Below are 17,144 nucleotides of genomic sequence, written 5' to 3' on the forward strand. Positions count from 1 at the left end.
GGTGGTGTGTGGGGGGGGGGTGGCGGGTGGTGTGTGGGGGGTGGGGGTGGGGGTGGTGTGTGTGGGGGTGGGGGTGGGTGGTGTGTGGAGGTGTGTGTGTGGGGGGGGGGTGGGGTGGGGTGGTTTCCTCATCGATACTCTATAATAAAATTACCACCTAATTAATGTGTCTAATCTAAAAAGTGGTTTTCTCGCAATTTCTTTAATGCAATTCTTCGCGTAGTGGCTAAGCGCGACACCAGTGTTTCTTTCAGACTTTTTCCTCCCCGGAGAGGGGCAGGGGGGTACTTGAGGTTTTCGGGGGCGGGGGTAGAATTTTCGGGAAGGGGGCGGACACTGGAAAAAGTATATAATTATATTTCGTTGAATGGGACGGTAGACATGTTTTTTGGGGGGTGGGGGTGGGTGGGTGGGGGTGGGTGGGGGGAGGTGTGTGGGGGGGTGGGGGTGGTGGGGGTGGGGGTGGGGGTGGGTTGTGTGTGGGGGGTGGAGGTGTGTGTGGGGGTGGGGGGTGGGGGTGGGGGTGGTGTGTGTGGGGTGGGGGGGGTGGGGGTGTGTGGGGGGGGGGGGTGGGATGGTTTTAGTTTAGAGAAAAGAGACAGCACTATCAGCCTAGCGCCCGTTGTACCCTTCCTCAACGGGCCATTTATCTAGTATAAACAGATAGTTCATTTGTTAACTTCTACATACAATGATTGTAAACATTTGTTAATATGTGCATAAAATGTTTATATAATAAACCATTAAACATATACGTTAAAGTTCTGAGTGTATGTGAATAAATATAATTTCAAACAGCTATTTTGAAAAATGAAGAATGAAAGATGTCCATAAAAAATATTTTGAACAATGACAATGAAAGATGTCCATAAAAAATATTTTGAACAATGACAATGAAAAATGTCCATAAAAAATATTTTGAACAATGACAATGAAAGATGTCCATAAAAAATATTTTGAACAATGACAATGAAAGATGTCCATAAAAAATATTTTGAACAATGACAATGAAAGATGTCCATAAAAAATATTTTGAACAATGACAATGAAAAATGTCCATAAAAAATATTTTGAACAATGACAATGAAAGATGTCCATAAAAAATATTTTGAACAATGACAATGAAAGATGTCCATAAAAAATATTTTGAACAATGACAATGAAAGATGTCCATAAAAAATATTTTGAACAATGACAATGAAAGATGTCCATAAAAAATATTTTGAACAATGACAATGAAAGATGTCCATAAAAAATATTTTGAACAATGACAATGAAAGATGTCCATAAAAAATATTTTGAACAATGACAATGAAAGATGTCCATAAAAAAATAGTGGACATAAGATCAGGTTAGCACCAACACTGTGCTAACCATTCCATCTAAGGGTCAGGTTTAAGGTCAGGTCAAAGGTCAGGTCATGACCCTAACCCTAATCCCAGGTTACTGGCCTTACATTCAACCCCCAACCTGGAGGACCAGGGTGCTAGCTTTTGTCTGACCCCTACCCGCGCAGATCTTCCCAGCTTGGTTGAACCTGCCAGGAGTTTACACTCCCGCTGGTATAGCTCTGGGGGGGGGGGTGACAGGAGTTTACACTCCCGCTGGTATAGCTCTGGGGGGGGGGGTGACAGGAGTTTACACTCCCGCTGGTATAGCTCTGGGGGGGGGGGGGGGGTGACAGGAGTTTACACTCCCGCTGGTATAGCTCTGGGGGGGGGGGGGTGACAGGAGTTTACACTCCCGCTGGTATAGCTCTGGGGGGGGGGGTGACAGGAGTTTACACTCCCGCTGGTATAGCTCTGGGGGGGGGGGGGGGGTGACAGGAGTTTACACTCCCGCTGGTATAGCTCTGGGGGGGGGGGGGTGACAGGAGTTTACACTCCCGCTGGTATAGCTCTGGGGGGGGGGGGGGGGTGACAGGAGTTTACACTCCCGCTGGTATAGCTCTGGGGGGGGGGGGGGGGGTGACAGGAGTTTACACTCCCGCTGGTATAGATCTGGGGGGGGGGGGGGTGACAGGAGTTTACACTCCCGCTGGTATAGCTCTGGGGGGGGGGGGGTGACAGGAGTTTACACTCCCGCTGGTATAGCTCTGGGGGGGGGGGGGGGTGACAGGAGTTTACACTCCCGCTGGTATAGCTCTGGGGGGGGGGGGGTGACAGGAGTTTACACTCCCGCTGGTATAGCTCTGGGGGGGGGGGGGGTGACAGGAGTTTACACTCCCGCTGGTATAGCTCTGGGGGGGGGGGGGGTGACAGGAGTTTACACTCCCGCTGGTATAGCTCTGGGGGGGGGGGGGTGACAGGAGTTTACACTCCCGCTGGTATAGCTCTGGGGGGGGGGGGGTGACAGGAGTTTACACTCCCGCTGGTATAGCTCTGGGGGGGGGGGGTGACAGGAGTTTACACTCCCGCTGGTATAGCTCTGGGGGGGGGGGGGTGACAGGAGTTTACACTCCCGCTGGTATAGCTCTGGGGGGGGGGGGGTGACAGGAGTTTACACTCCCGCTGGTATAGCTCTGGGGGGGGGGGGGGGGTGACAGGAGTTTACACTCCCGCTGGTATAGCTCTGGGGGGGGGGGGGGTGACAGGAGTTTACACTCCCGCTGGTATAGCTCTGGGGGGGGGGGGTGACAGGAGTTTACACTCCCGCTGGTATAGCTCTGGGGGGGGGGGGGGGGTGACAGGAGTTTACACTCACGCTGGTATAGCTCTGGGGGGGGGGGGGGTGACAGGAGTTTACACTCCCGCTGGTATAGCTCTGGGGGGGGGGGTGACAGGAGTTTACACTCCCGCTGGTATAGCTCTGGGGGGGGGGGGGTGACAGGAGTTTACACTCCCGCTGGTATAGCTCTGGGGGGGGGGGGGGTGACAGGAGTTTACACTCCCGCTGGTATAGCTCTGGGGGGGGGGGGGGGTGACAGGAGTTTACACTCCCGCTGGTATAGCTCTGGGGGGGGGGGTGACAGGAGTTTACACTCCCGCTGGTATAGCTCTGGGGGGGGGGGGGGTGACAGGAGTTTACACTCCTGCTGGTATAGCTCTGGGGGGGGGGGTGACAGGAGTTTACACTCCCGCTGGTATAGCTCTGGGGGGGGGGGGGTGACAGGAGTTTACACTCCCGCTGGTATAGCTCTGGGGGGGGGGGGGTGACAGGAGTTTACACTCCCGCTGGTATAGCTCTGGGGGGGGGGGTGACAGGAGTTTACACTCCCGCTGGTATAGCTCTGGGGGGGGGGTGACAGGAGTTTACACTCCCGCTGGTATAGCTCTGGGGGGGGGGGGGGGGGGGGTGACAGGAGTTTACACTCCCGCTGGTATAGCTGCCAGGCCACAACAAGGCTCTAGCACTAGACAAAGAATTAAAGGTAAAAGTCAGGTTAAGGGTTAAGGTCAGGTTAAGGGTTAAGGTCAGGTTGAGACCTAGAGTCACGTTTAAGGTTGGAAAAGGTTAAACGTGAGGTAAAAGTTAAGGTTTATGGTAAGGTTAAGGTTTTTGATTAGGTTAAAGGTTAGGGTCAGGTTAAGTGGTAGTAAAGTTAAGATGAATATCTTTTATAAACTAAAACTCCTCCCACTAAGGCTCCGCCCACTATGGCAACCCCTAGAGGTAGAGAAAGCCTAGAAAATGATTCGATGCCTAGAAATCCTTTCCGTTTTACTGTAAACGAAAGCTGAAACAAAAATATTGCAACCTTTAGGTAGATGCTGAAGTAAAATTATTGCAACATTTAAGTAGATGTTGAAATAAAACTACTGCAACCTTTAGGTAGATCTAGATGTTGAAATAAAACTATTGCAACCTTTAGATAGATCTAGATGTTGAAATAAAACTATTGCAGCCTTTAGGTAGATCTAGATGTTGAAATAAAACTATTGCAACCTTTAGAATTTAGATAGATCTAGATGTTGAAATAAAACTATTGCAACCTTTAGGTAGATCTAGATGTTGAAATAAAACTATTGCAACCTTTAGGTAGATCTAGATGTTGAAATAAAACTATTGCAACCTTTAGAATTTAGATAGATCTAGATGTTGAAATAAAACTATTGCAACCTTTAGGTAGACCTAGATGTTGAAATAAAACTATTGCAACCTTTAGGTAGATCTAGATGTTGAAATAAAACTATTGCAACCTTTAGGTAGATCTAGATGTTGAAATAAAACTATTGCAGCCTTTAGGTAGACCTAGATGTTGAAATAAAACTATTGCAACCTTTAGGTAGATCTAGATGTTGAAATAAAACTATTGCAACCTTTAGGTAGATCTAGATGTTGAAATAAAACTATTGCAACCTTTAGGTAGATCTAGATGTTGAAATAAAACTATTGCAACCTTTAGATAGATCTAGATGTTGAAATAAAACTATTGCAGCCTTTAGAATTTAGGTAGATCCAGATGTTGAAATAAAACTATTGCAACCTTTAGGTAGATCTAGATGTTGAAATAAAACTATTGCAACCTTTAGGTAGATCTAGATGTTGAAATAAAACTATTGCAGCCTTTAGGTAGATCTAGATGTTGAAATAAAACTATTGCAACCTTTAGGTAGATCTAGATGTTGAAATAAAACTATTGCAACCTTTAGGTAGACCTAGATGTTGAAATAAAACTATTGCAACCTTTAGGTAGACCTAGATGTTGAAATAAAACTATTGCAACCTTTAGGTAGATCTAGATGTTGAAATAAAACTATTGCAACCTTTAGGTAGATCTAGATGTTGAAATAAAACTATTGCAGCCTTTAGGTAGATGTAGATGTTGAAATAAAACTATTGCAACCTTTAGGTAGACCTAGATGTTGAAATAAAACTATTGCAACCTTTAGGTAGACCTAGATGTTGAAATAAAACTATTGCAACCTTTAGGTAGATCTAGATGTTGAAATAAAACTATTGCAGCATTTGTTGATTGACTCACCCATCCTCCCATTGTTTTAATCCAATCCACAATTTTGCTGGCCAGCACATTGCCAAAGATCTTGATGTACTGGTACATGCGAGTCAGGGACTGGGAGAATATTTTAAAACATCACAGCTTAATGTTTGATTACATCACAGCTTAATGTTTGATTACATCATGGCTTAATGTTTGATTACATCACAGCTTAATGTTTGATTACATAACAGCTAAATGTTTGATTACATCATAGCTTAATGTTTGATTACATCACGGCTTAATGTTTGATTACATCATGGCTTAATGTTTGATTACATCATGGCTTAATGTTTGATTACATCATGGCTTAATGTTTGATTACATCATGGCTTAATGTTTGATTACATCATAGCTTAATGTTTGATTACATCACGGCTTAATGTGTGATTACATCATGGCTTAATGTTTGATTACATCATGGCTTAATGTTTGATTACATCATAGCTTAATGTTTGATTACATCATGGCTTGATGTTTGATTACATCATGGCTTGATGTTTGATTACATCATGGCTTGATGTTTGATTACATCATGGCTTAATGTTTGATTACATCCCAGCTTGGTGTCTGATTACATTACATTACTACAACTAGACTTCTTGCAGGAAGGGAGTTCAAGGATAAAATAAGTTGCCTTCATTTGAATGAATTATTATGATGGGTTACCTTACCTTCATTTGAATGAACTATTATGATGGGTTACCTTACCTTCATTTGAATGAACTATTATGATGGGTTACCTTACCTTCATTTGAATGAATTATTATGATGGGTTACCTTACCTTCATTTGAATGAATTATTATGATGGGTTACCTTACCTTCATTTGAATGAATTATTATGATGGGTTACCTTACCTTCATTTGAATGAATTATTATGATGTGTTACCTTACCTTCATTTGAATGAATTTAATGATGGGTTACCTTACCTTCATTTGAATGAATTATTATGATGGGTTACCTTACCTTCATTTGAACAAATTATTGATGGGTTACCTTACCTTCATTTAAATGAATTATTATGATGGGTTACCTTACCTTCATTTGAATGAATTATTATGATGGGTTACCTTACCTTCATTTGAATGAATTATTATGATGGGTTACCTTACCTTCATTCGAATGAATTATTATGATGGGTTACCTTACCTGCATTTGAATGAATTATTATGATGGGTTACCTTACCTTCATTTGAATGAATTATTATGATGGGTTACCTTACCTTCATTTGAATGAATTATTATGATGGGTTACCTTACCTGCATTTGAATGAATTATTATGATGGGTTACCTTACCTTCATTTGAATGAATTATTATGATGGGTTACCTTACCTTCATTTGAATGAATTATTATGATGGGTTACCTTACCTTCATTTGAATGAATTATTATGATGTGTTACCTTACCTTAATTTGAATGAATTTAATGATGGGTTACCTTACCTTCATTTGAATGAATTATTATGATGGGTTACCTTACCTTCATTTGAACAAATTATTATGATGGGTTACCTTACCTTCATTTGAATGAATTATTATGATGGGTTACCTTACCTTCATTTGAATGAATTATTATGATGGGTTACCTTACCTTCATTTGAATGAATTATTATGATGGGTTACCTTACCTTCATTTGAATGAATTATTATGATGGGTTACCTTACCTTCATTTGAATGAATTATTATGATGGGTTACCTTACCTGCATTTGAATGAATTATTATGATGGGTTACCTTACCTTCATTTGAATGAATTATTATGATGGGTTACCTTACCTTCATTTGAATGAATTATTATGATGGGTTACCTTACCTGCATTTGAATGAATTATTATGATGGGTTACCTTACCTTCATTTGAATGAATTATTATGATGGGTTACCTTACCTTCATTTGAATGAATTATTATGATGGGTTACCTTACCTGCATTTGAATGAATTATTATGATGGGTTACCTTACCTTCATTTGAATGAATTATTATGATGGGTTACCTTACCTTAATTTGAATGAATTTAATGATGGGTTACCTTACCTTCATTTGAATGAATTATTATGATGGGTTACCTTACCTTCATTTGAATGAATTATTATGATGGGTTACCTTACCTTCATTTGAATGAATTATTATGATGGGTTACCTTACCTTCATTTGAATGAATTATTATGATGGGTTACCTTACCTTCATTTGAATGAATTATTATGATGGGTTACCTTACCTTCATTTGAACAAATTATTATGATGGGTTACCTTACCTTCATTTGAATGAATTATTATGATGGGTTACCTTACCTTCATTTGAATGAATTATTATGATGGGTTACCTTACCTTCATTTGAATGAATTATTATGATGGGTTACCTTACCTTCATTTGAATGAATTATTATGATGGGTTACCTTACCTTCATTTGAATGAATTATTATGATGGGTTACCTTACCTGCATTTGAATGAATTATTATGATGGGTTACCTTACCTGCATTTGAATGAATTATTATGATGGGTTACCTTACCTTCATTTGAATGAATTATTATGATGGGTTACCTTACCTGCATTTGAATGAATTATTATGATGGGTTACCTTACCTTCATTTGAATGAATTATTATGATGGGTTACCTTACCTTCATTTGAATGAATTATTATGATGGGTTACCTTACCTGCATTTGAATGAATTATTATGATGGGTTACCTTACCTTCATTTGAATGAATTATTATGATGGGTTACCTTACCTTAATTTGAATGAATTTAATGATGGGTTACCTTACCTTCATTTGAATGAATTATTATGATGGGTTACCTTACCTTCATTTGAACAAATTATTATGATGGGTTACCTTACCTTCATTTGAATGAATTATTATGATGGGTTACCTTACCTTCATTTGAATGAATTATTATGATGGGTTACCTTACCTTCATTTGAATGAATTATTATGATGGGTTACCTTACCTTCATTTGAATGAATTATTATGATGGGTTACCTTACCTTCATTTGAATGAATTATTATGATGGGTTACCTTACCTGCATTTGAATGAATTATTATGATGGGTTACCTTACCTTCATTTGAATGAATTATTATGATGGGTTACCTTACCTTCATTTGAATGAAGTATTATGATGGGTTACCTTACCTGCATTTGAATGAATTATTATGATGGGTTACCTTACCTTCATTTGAATGAATTATTATGATGGGTTACCTTACCTTCATTTGAATGAATTATTATGATGGGTTACCTTACCTGCATTTGAATGAATTATTATGATGGGTTACCTTACCTTCATTTGAATGAATTATTATGATGGGTTACCTTACCTTCATTTGAAAGAATTATTATGATGGGTTACCTTACCTTCATTTGAATGAATTATTATGATGGGTTACCTTACCTTCATTTGAATGAATTATTATGATGGGTTACCTTACCTTCATTTGAATGAATTATTATGATGGGTTACCTTACCTTCATTTGAATGAATTATTATGATGGGTTACCTTACCTTCATTTGAATGAATTATTATGATGGGTTACCTTACCTTCATTTGAATGAATTATTATGATGGGTTACCTTACCTTCATTTGAATGAATTATTATGATGGGTTACCTTACCTTCATTTGAATGAATTATTATGATGGGTTACCTTACCTTCAATTGAATTAATTATTATGATGGGTTACCTTACCTACATTTGAAAGAATTATTATGATGGGTTACCTTACCTTCATTTGAATGAATTATTATGATGGGTTACCTTACCTTCATTTGAATGAATTATTATGATGGGTTACCTTACCTTCATTTGAATGAATTATTATGATGGGTTACCTTACCTTCATTTGAATGAATTATTATGATGTGTTACCTTACCTTCATTTGAATGAATTTAATGATGGGTTACCTTACCTTCATTTGAATGAATTATTATGATGGGTTACCTTACCTTCATTTGAACAAATTATTATGATGGGTTACCTTACCTTCATTTGAATGAATTATTATGATGGGTTACCTTACCTTCATTTGAATGAATTATTATGATGGGTTACCTTACCTTCATTTGAATGAATTATTATGATGGGTTACCTTACCTTCATTTGAATGAATTATTATGATGGGTTACCTTACCTTCATTTGAATGAATTATTATGATGGGTTACCTTACCTGCATTTGAATGAATTATTATGATGGGTTACCTTACCTTCATTTGAATGAATTATTATGATGGGTTACCTTACCTTCATTTGAATGAATTATTATGATGGGTTACCTTACCTGCATTTGAATGAATTATTATGATGGGTTACCTTACCTTCATTTGAATGAATTATTATGATGGGTTACCTTACCTTCATTTGAATGAATTATTATGATGGGTTACCTTACCTGCATTTGAATGAATTATTATGATGGGTTACCTTACCTTCATTTGAAAGAATTATTATGATGGGTTACCTTACCTTCATTTGAATGAATTATTATGATGGGTTACCTTACCTTCATTTGAATGAATTATTATGATGGGTTACCTTACCTTCATTTCAATGAATTATTATGATGGGTTACCTTACCTTCATTTGAATGAATTATTATGATGGGTTACCTTACCTTCATTTGAATGAATTATTATGATGGGTTACCTTACCTTCATTTGAATGAATTATTATGATGGGTTACCTTACCTGCATTTGAATGAATTATTATGATGGGTTACCTTACCTTCATTTGAATGAATTATTATGATGGGTTACCTTACCTTCATTTGAATTAATTATTATGATGGGTTACCTTACCTGCATTTGAATGAATTATTATGATGGGTTACCTTACCTTCATTTGAATGAATTATTATGATGGGTTACCTTACCTTCATTTGAATGAATTATTATGATGGGTTACCTTACCTGCATTTGAATGAATTATTATGATGGGTTACCTTACCTTCATTTGAAAGAATTATTATGATGGGTTACCTTACCTTCATTTGAATGAATTATTATGATGGGTTACCTTACCTTCATTTGAATGAATTATTATGATGGGTTACCTTACCTTCATTTGAATGAATTATTATGATGGGTTACCTTACCTTCAATTGAATTAATTATTATGATGGGTTACCTTACCTACATTTGAAAGAATTATTATGATGGGTTACCTTACCTTCATTTGAATGAATTATTATGATGGGTTACCTTACCTTCATTTGAATGAATTATTATGATGGGTTACCTTACCTTCATTTGAATGAATTATTATGATGGGTTACCTTACCTTCATTTGAATGAATTATTATGATGTGTTACCTTACCTTCATTTGAATGAATTTAATGATGGGTTACCTTACCTTCATTTGAATGAATTATTATGATGGGTTACCTTACCTTCATTTGAACAAATTATTATGATGGGTTACCTTACCTTCATTTGAATGAATTATTATGATGGGTTACCTTACCTTCATTTGAATGAATTATTATGATGGGTTACCTTACCTTCATTTGAATGAATTATTATGATGGGTTACCTTACCTTCATTTGAATGAATTATTATGATGGGTTACCTTACCTTCATTTGAATGAATTATTATGATGGGTTACCTTACCTGCATTTGAATGAATTATTATGATGGGTTACCTTACCTTCATTTGAATGAATTATTATGATGGGTTACCTTACCTTCATTTGAATGAATTATTATGATGGGTTACCTTACCTGCATTTGAATGAATTATTATGATGGGTTACCTTACCTTCATTTGAATGAATTATTATGATGGGTTACCTTACCTTCATTTGAATGAATTATTATGATGGGTTACCTTACCTGCATTTGAATGAATTATTATGATGGGTTACCTTACCTTCATTTGAAAGAATTATTATGATGGGTTACCTTACCTTCATTTGAATGAATTATTATGATGGGTTACCTTACCTTCATTTGAATGAATTATTATGATGGGTTACCTTACCTTCATTTCAATGAATTATTATGATGGGTTACCTTACCTTCATTTCAATGAATTATTATGATGGGTTACCTTACCTTCATTTGAATGAATTATTATGATGGGTTACCTTACCTTCATTTGAATGAATTATTATGATGGGTTACCTTACCTGCATTTGAATGAATTATTATGATGGGTTACCTTACCTTCATTTGAATGAATTATTATGATGGGTTACCTTACCTTCATTTGAATGAATTATTATGATGGGTTACCTTACCTGCATTTGAATGAATTATTATGATGGGTTACCTTACCTTCATTTGAATGAATTATTATGATGGGTTACCTTACCTTCATTTGAATGAATTATTATGATGGGTTACCTTACCTGCATTTGAATGAATTATTATGATGGGTTACCTTACCTTCATTTGAAAGAATTATTATGATGGGTTACCTTACCTTCATTTGAATGAATTATTATGATGGGTTACCTTACCTTCATTTGAATGAATTATTATGATGGGTTACCTTACCTTCATTTGAATGAATTATTATGATGGGTTACCTTACCTTTCGACAAAGCTTGTAGCCAAAGTAAAAGAGAGCCAGTATCTTGGACCATGTAATGTTTCCCAGGTTGATAAAGGCATTAGCCACTTTGGTGATGGTTTCTTCCTCTGCTCCTTCTGGCACTTTATTGATAAGTCTACAAGAAATTGTTTTGGGCACTGAGTTTGTGAAATTTGTTCTGGCAATTAGTTTGTGAAATTTGTTCTTGCAACTGAGTTTGTGAAATTTGTTCTGGTAATTAGTTTGTGAAATTTGTTCTTGCAACTGAGTTTGTGAAATTTGTTTTGGCAATTAGTTTGTGAAATTTGTTCTGGCAACTGAGTTTGTGAAATTTGTTTTGGCAATTCATTTGTGAAAATTGTTTTGGCTCTGAGTTTGTGAAATTTGTTCTGGTAATTAGTTTGTGAAATTTGTTCTGGCAACTGAGTTTGTGAAATTTGTTTTGGCAATTAATTTGTGAAAATTGTTTTGGCTCTGAGTTTGTGAAATTTGTTCTAGTATAAAGTCTGAATAGTTTGCTTTTATTGCATTCCTGGTGATGTATCCTACTTAAGCAATTGACTTAACAAAAACTAATTTGGTCACCAATGAACAGAAACCACCAGAGATGAAAAACAATTTGAAGACCTTAAGTCACAAAGAAAAACTACAAAAAAAATGTCTGAAGCTTACTCTTGTGTTCTCCTATCACTCTCCAGCTCCTCAGCTATCAGCTTATTAGCCCTGGCAAACTCTCGCAAATATTCAGGCTGGAAGTTTCCCTCTGTTTAAACCATTCAGGTGTACACATTAAATCAGACAATCATGTGTACACATTAAATCAGACAATCATGTGTACACATTAAATCAGACATTCAGGTGTACGCATTAAATCAGACATTCAGGTGTACGCATTAAATCAGACATTCAGGTGTACGCACGAAATCAGACATTCAGATGTATGGCATTTAATCAGACATTCAGGTGTATGGCAATAAAAATTTAACAGCCATTCAAATTCTTTTTACAGAAACAAGAACACATTTAAAAGCAGAAAAGCGTTGAATGATCAGCTATATAAAGTTTGAATGTTGATCAGCTATATAAAGTTTGAATGTTGATCAGCTATATAAAGTTTGAATGTTGATCAGCTATATAAAGTTTTAATGTTGATCAGCTATATAAAGTTTGAATGTTGATCAGCTATATAAAGTTTGAATGTTGATCAGCTATATAAAGTTTGAATGTTGATCAGCTATATAAAGTTTGAATGTTGATCAGCTATATAAAGTTTGAATGTTGATCAGCTATATAAAGTTAGAATGTTGATCAGCTATATAAAGTTTGAATGTTGATCAGCTATATAAAGTTAGAATGTTGATCAGCTATATAAAGTTTGAATGTTGCTCAGCTATATAAAGTTTGAATGTTGATCAGCTATATAAAGTTTGAATGTTGCTCAGCTATATTAAGTTTGAATGTTGATCAGCTATATAAAGTTTGAATGTTGATCAGCTATATAAAGTTTGAATGTTGCTCAGCTATATTAAGTTTGAATGTTGATAAGATGTTGAAGAAAGGTTGAATGTTTGTTCTCACTGTTGTGAATGAGGGTCTCCACCTGTTTGTTTGTGCTGACATCCACTTCAATGTTGTCTCTCTCCTTTAGCAGGTACTTGACATTGTGATAGAGCAAGAATTTCCCTTCTTCTGCTAAAGAGTTATTGGTTAAATGTCTTTGTCTTAAAGTTTCTGAAAAATAAACCAAATAAACTAGTAGTAGGCCTAATACCTGTGGAGTAGCTATTATTTTTTAGCCATTATTATGCAAAACTTATCAGGGGGCCATTGGACTACAAGGAGTTAAATGTGGGCGACGAAGATTTTAAAATAGTTTCTACAACAGAAAATTTCCTTTTTCTTTTTAAATAATTCATAAAAAACAAATATTAAAATTCCAATCTAAAGTTTTAATTTTTTAAAGAGGGAAAAGGCCCCCATGTTCCATGTCCCCTATGTTCCATGGTCCCCTATGTTCCTTGGTCCCCTATGTTCCATGGTCCCCTATGTCCCTTGGTCCCTTATGTTCCATGGTCCCCTATGTTCCATGGTCCCCTATGTTCCATGGTCCCCTATGTTCCTTGGTCCCCTATGTCCCTTGGTCCCTTATGTTCCATGGTCCCCTATGTTCCATGATCCCCTATGTTCCATGGTCCCCTATGTTCCATGGTCCCCTATGTTCCATGGTCCTCTATGTTCCTTGGTCCCCTATGTTCCATGGTCCCCTATGTGGTCCCCTATGTTCCATGGTCCTCTATGTTCCTTGGTCCCCTATGTTCCATGGTCCCCTATGTTCCATGGTCCCCTATGTTCCATGGTCCCCTATGTTCCATGTCCCCTATGTTCCATGTCCCCTATGTTCCATGGTCCCATATGTTCCATGGTCCCCTATGTTCCATGGTCCCCTATGTTCCATGGTCCCCTATGTTCCATGGTCCCCTATGTTCCATGGTCCCCTATGTTCCATGGTCCCCTATGTTCCATGGTCCCCTATGTTCCTTGGTCCCTATGTTCCATGGTCCCCTATGTTCCTTGGTCCCCTATGTCCCTTGGTCCCTTATGTTCCATGGTCCCCTATGTTCCATGGTCCCCTATGTTCCATGGTCCCCTATGTTCCATGGTCCCCTATGTTCCATGGTCCCCTATGTTCCATGGTCCCCTATGTTCCATGGTCCCATATGTTCCATGGTCCCCTATGTTCCATGGTCCCCTATGTTCCATGGTCCCCTATGTTCCATGGTCCCCTATGTTCCATGGTCCCCTATGTTCCTTGGTCCCTATGTTCCATGGTCCCCTATGTTCCTTGGTCCCCTATGTTCCATGGTCCCCTATGTTCCTTGGTCCCCTATGTCCCTTGGTCCCTTATGTTCCATGGTCCCCTATGTTCCATGGTCCCCTATGTTCCATGGTCCCCTATGTTCCATGGTCCCCTATGTTCCATGGTCCCCTATGTTCCTTGGTCCCTATGTTCCATGGTCCCCTATGTTCCTTGGTCCCCTATGTTCCATGGTCCCCTATGTTCCATGGTCCCCTATGTTCCTTGGTCCCCTATGTTCCATGGTCCCCTATGTTCCATGGTCCCCTATGTTCCTTGGTCCCCTATGTTCCATGGTCCCCTATGTTCCATGGTCCCCTATGTTCCATGGTCCCCTATGTTCCTTGGTCCCCTATGTTCCTTGGTCCCCTATGTTCCTTGGTCCGCTATGACTTGCTTTTGCTAGCTTTACAGTAGCTACACTGCTGCAGAGTGGTACTAGTCTCACTCATTAGTATAGTATAATTATTTAATTATTAATATAAATAGGCCCTATACTTTTACTGTTTAATTTAAGGTAAAACTCCATTTTAGCGTATTTTATTCCCCGCTTCATGTTTTACCTTAATTTAATTTATAGATAGTTTTTATTAGCCTATAGTATATAAAAGTACATTTTATTACTAATTTATTAGTAATTATTACTAAATAGCTTAATAATACTTTATTATTATTAATTATTACTAATATATATTAGTATGGCCCCTGCCTCTACGCTTACACTGAGCCTACTACTACTACTACTACTACTACTATATAAAGTTTATATAGTCTATTATAGTAGTAGTAGTAGTAGTAGTAGTAGGCTCAATGTAAGCGTAGAGGCAGGGGCCATACTAATATATATTAGTTTCTTTCTTCTTCTTCGTTCTTAATTTTTAGTGTTGGGAGGGATCAAGCCTTATCTGCCAGAGGGTTTGAACTCGAGACTTTGTTCGAATTTATCAACCATGAGCTTTTTGCCGACTCGACCACGCCTCCAACACAATTAAGCGTTACGTGTCAACTGGTTTTGCGCCATTGAGGCCATTGACTCAGATTTCACCCTGCTTTTCTTTTTGGATTTTGATTCCATAACATTTGTCCAACCAAGAACAAACTACAAGGCAGCAGTTGTTTGATTTTGGAGTTGTCTCTCCTAGAAGAGTGGCTGTCCCCAGCTAACGAGCCTCATCTGCCCGAGGGTTCGAACTCGAGACTTTTCGGTTTAGCAACCATGAGCTTTACCGATTCGACCACACAGATATATTATTATTAGTAATAATTAATAATAATAAAGTATTATTAAGCTATTTAGTAATAATTACTAATAAATTAGTAATAAAATACCTAATAATAATTAGCCTAATGAATAATATTAATATAATAGGCTAATAAATTAATAATAGGCCTGTGTGATTACTGCAGGGATTTGTGATTACGGATTGATTAATTAAATTTAATCATGTGATTAATTTTATTAAATAAAAGTAATTAATTAATGTATAGTATTAGTAGTATTTAGTAGTATTAGTGTATAATAATAGTGTATGTGTACTGTATAGTATATAGTATATAAGTATAACATCTAAATCTAGGCCTATTCAGTATTCTAACAATATTTTATTTTATTTTAGCCTACTACTAGGTTTATTATCCATTTATCTATAATATTTGACATAAACATATCACAATATACTTCTTTTTACAGCATTGACAATGAGGTAACGTTTTCGTACATTAATAGCCGCGGGCGATTTTACGTACCCAAAACGATAGATTACCTAGATTCTAGATTCTAGATCTATAATAATATTTAGTTTATTTATTTAGGCCTAGGCTAAATTTTAAAAGTTATGCCGATATTATATATTATATAGGGCCTAGGTCCTAGATAATATTATTAATAGGCGTAGGCCTGTATAATTAATAAACAAAATTCTAGATCTGGGTAAGATGGTGAGCTAACCAGTCGGCGGAGAAGCCATTTTAAAATGTGCAGCGGAAATTCCCAATCGCCAATAATAAATTCTAATGTATTTTTAGTTTTATCACAAGAAATGTCTAGGCCTAAATAAAAATTATAAGAATTCCCGAAACAGAAGACGTTATAAATACTCGTAAACCAAAATGAAAATAGTAAATACGAAAGAAATTTTTGATACAATAACCGCTCTATGACTAAAGGTTTAGATCTGTCCATTATTAAACTGAACAATTAAAAATAATTGTTAAAAGAATGAGGTTTACGTAGGCTACTGAGTGATTAGATCCAGTGACGTAGCGAGGTCGAGTGTCACCCGGTGCGGCACCCTTCTCGGGGACAAACTATCAAATTTTCGATTTGCACCCCCCCCCCCCTCAAACTTTCGATTTGCATACCCCCCCCTCAATTTTTTCTCTATATATTTTGTTATTTTTTGCCTTGGTGTCACCCCCCTAAATGGTGTCACCCGGTGCGGTCCGCACCCCCCGCTACGCCTCTGATTAGATCAGATAAAAAATAGAGAATCATAATCAAATCATTGCTAGATCTAGATTCTATATTGAATCTTTATGAAATGCTCAGGTGAAGAAAATAACACTTGAGAAGTTGAGTGTTCGGGGGGGGGGGGTGTCCACATGTGACATTCATTGACACTCTTGATAGATAGTGGGTAGAATATGGACAATATAGATCTAGTCTGTATAGAGTCTTTTTGATGTATGGTAACGTCAGTTTAAAAAAAAATTTGGAAATTTATTTTAAAAACGATATTGACCCGGATTGGACACAATTTTTAGTATTAACTCAAATAGGCCTAGAGGTTATTGTTTTTTCAT

General features: G+C 37.4%; 1 protein-coding gene across 1 annotated transcript; it reads right to left on the reverse strand.

The window, feature by feature from the left end:
• Positions 1–3,301: 3,301 nt before the first annotated feature.
• On the reverse strand, positions 3,302–16,315 carry LOC131937955 (apoptosis regulator BAX). The gene is made up of 6 exons (XM_059295746.1): positions 16,291–16,315; positions 13,067–13,219; positions 12,161–12,251; positions 11,489–11,624; positions 4,925–5,014; positions 3,302–3,676 (listed from the first exon to the last, which is right to left on the reverse strand). Exons 1-6 carry the CDS (start codon positions 16,307–16,309, stop codon positions 3,542–3,544), a joined length of 624 nt encoding a protein of 207 aa, XP_059151729.1. The 5' UTR covers positions 16,310–16,315; the 3' UTR covers positions 3,302–3,541.
• Between the last annotated feature and the right edge of the window lie 829 nt (positions 16,316–17,144).

This window comes from Physella acuta, unplaced genomic scaffold (genome assembly GCF_028476545.2).
Source record: "Physella acuta isolate Inbredline_101_S28 unplaced genomic scaffold, ASM2847654v3 ptg000225l, whole genome shotgun sequence".
Taxonomy (NCBI): Eukaryota; Metazoa; Mollusca; class Gastropoda; family Physidae; genus Physella; species Physella acuta.

Coding starts and splice junctions, on each gene's coding strand:
- LOC131937955 (XM_059295746.1), bottom strand. Junction 11,625..12,160: donor AGTGATAGGAGAACACAAGA/GTAAGCTTCAGA, acceptor AATTTCTTGTAG/ACTTATCAATAAAGTGCCAG. Junction 5,015..11,488: donor GCTACAAGCTTTGTCGAAAG/GTAAGGTAACCC, acceptor ATATTCTCCCAG/TCCCTGACTCGCATGTACCA.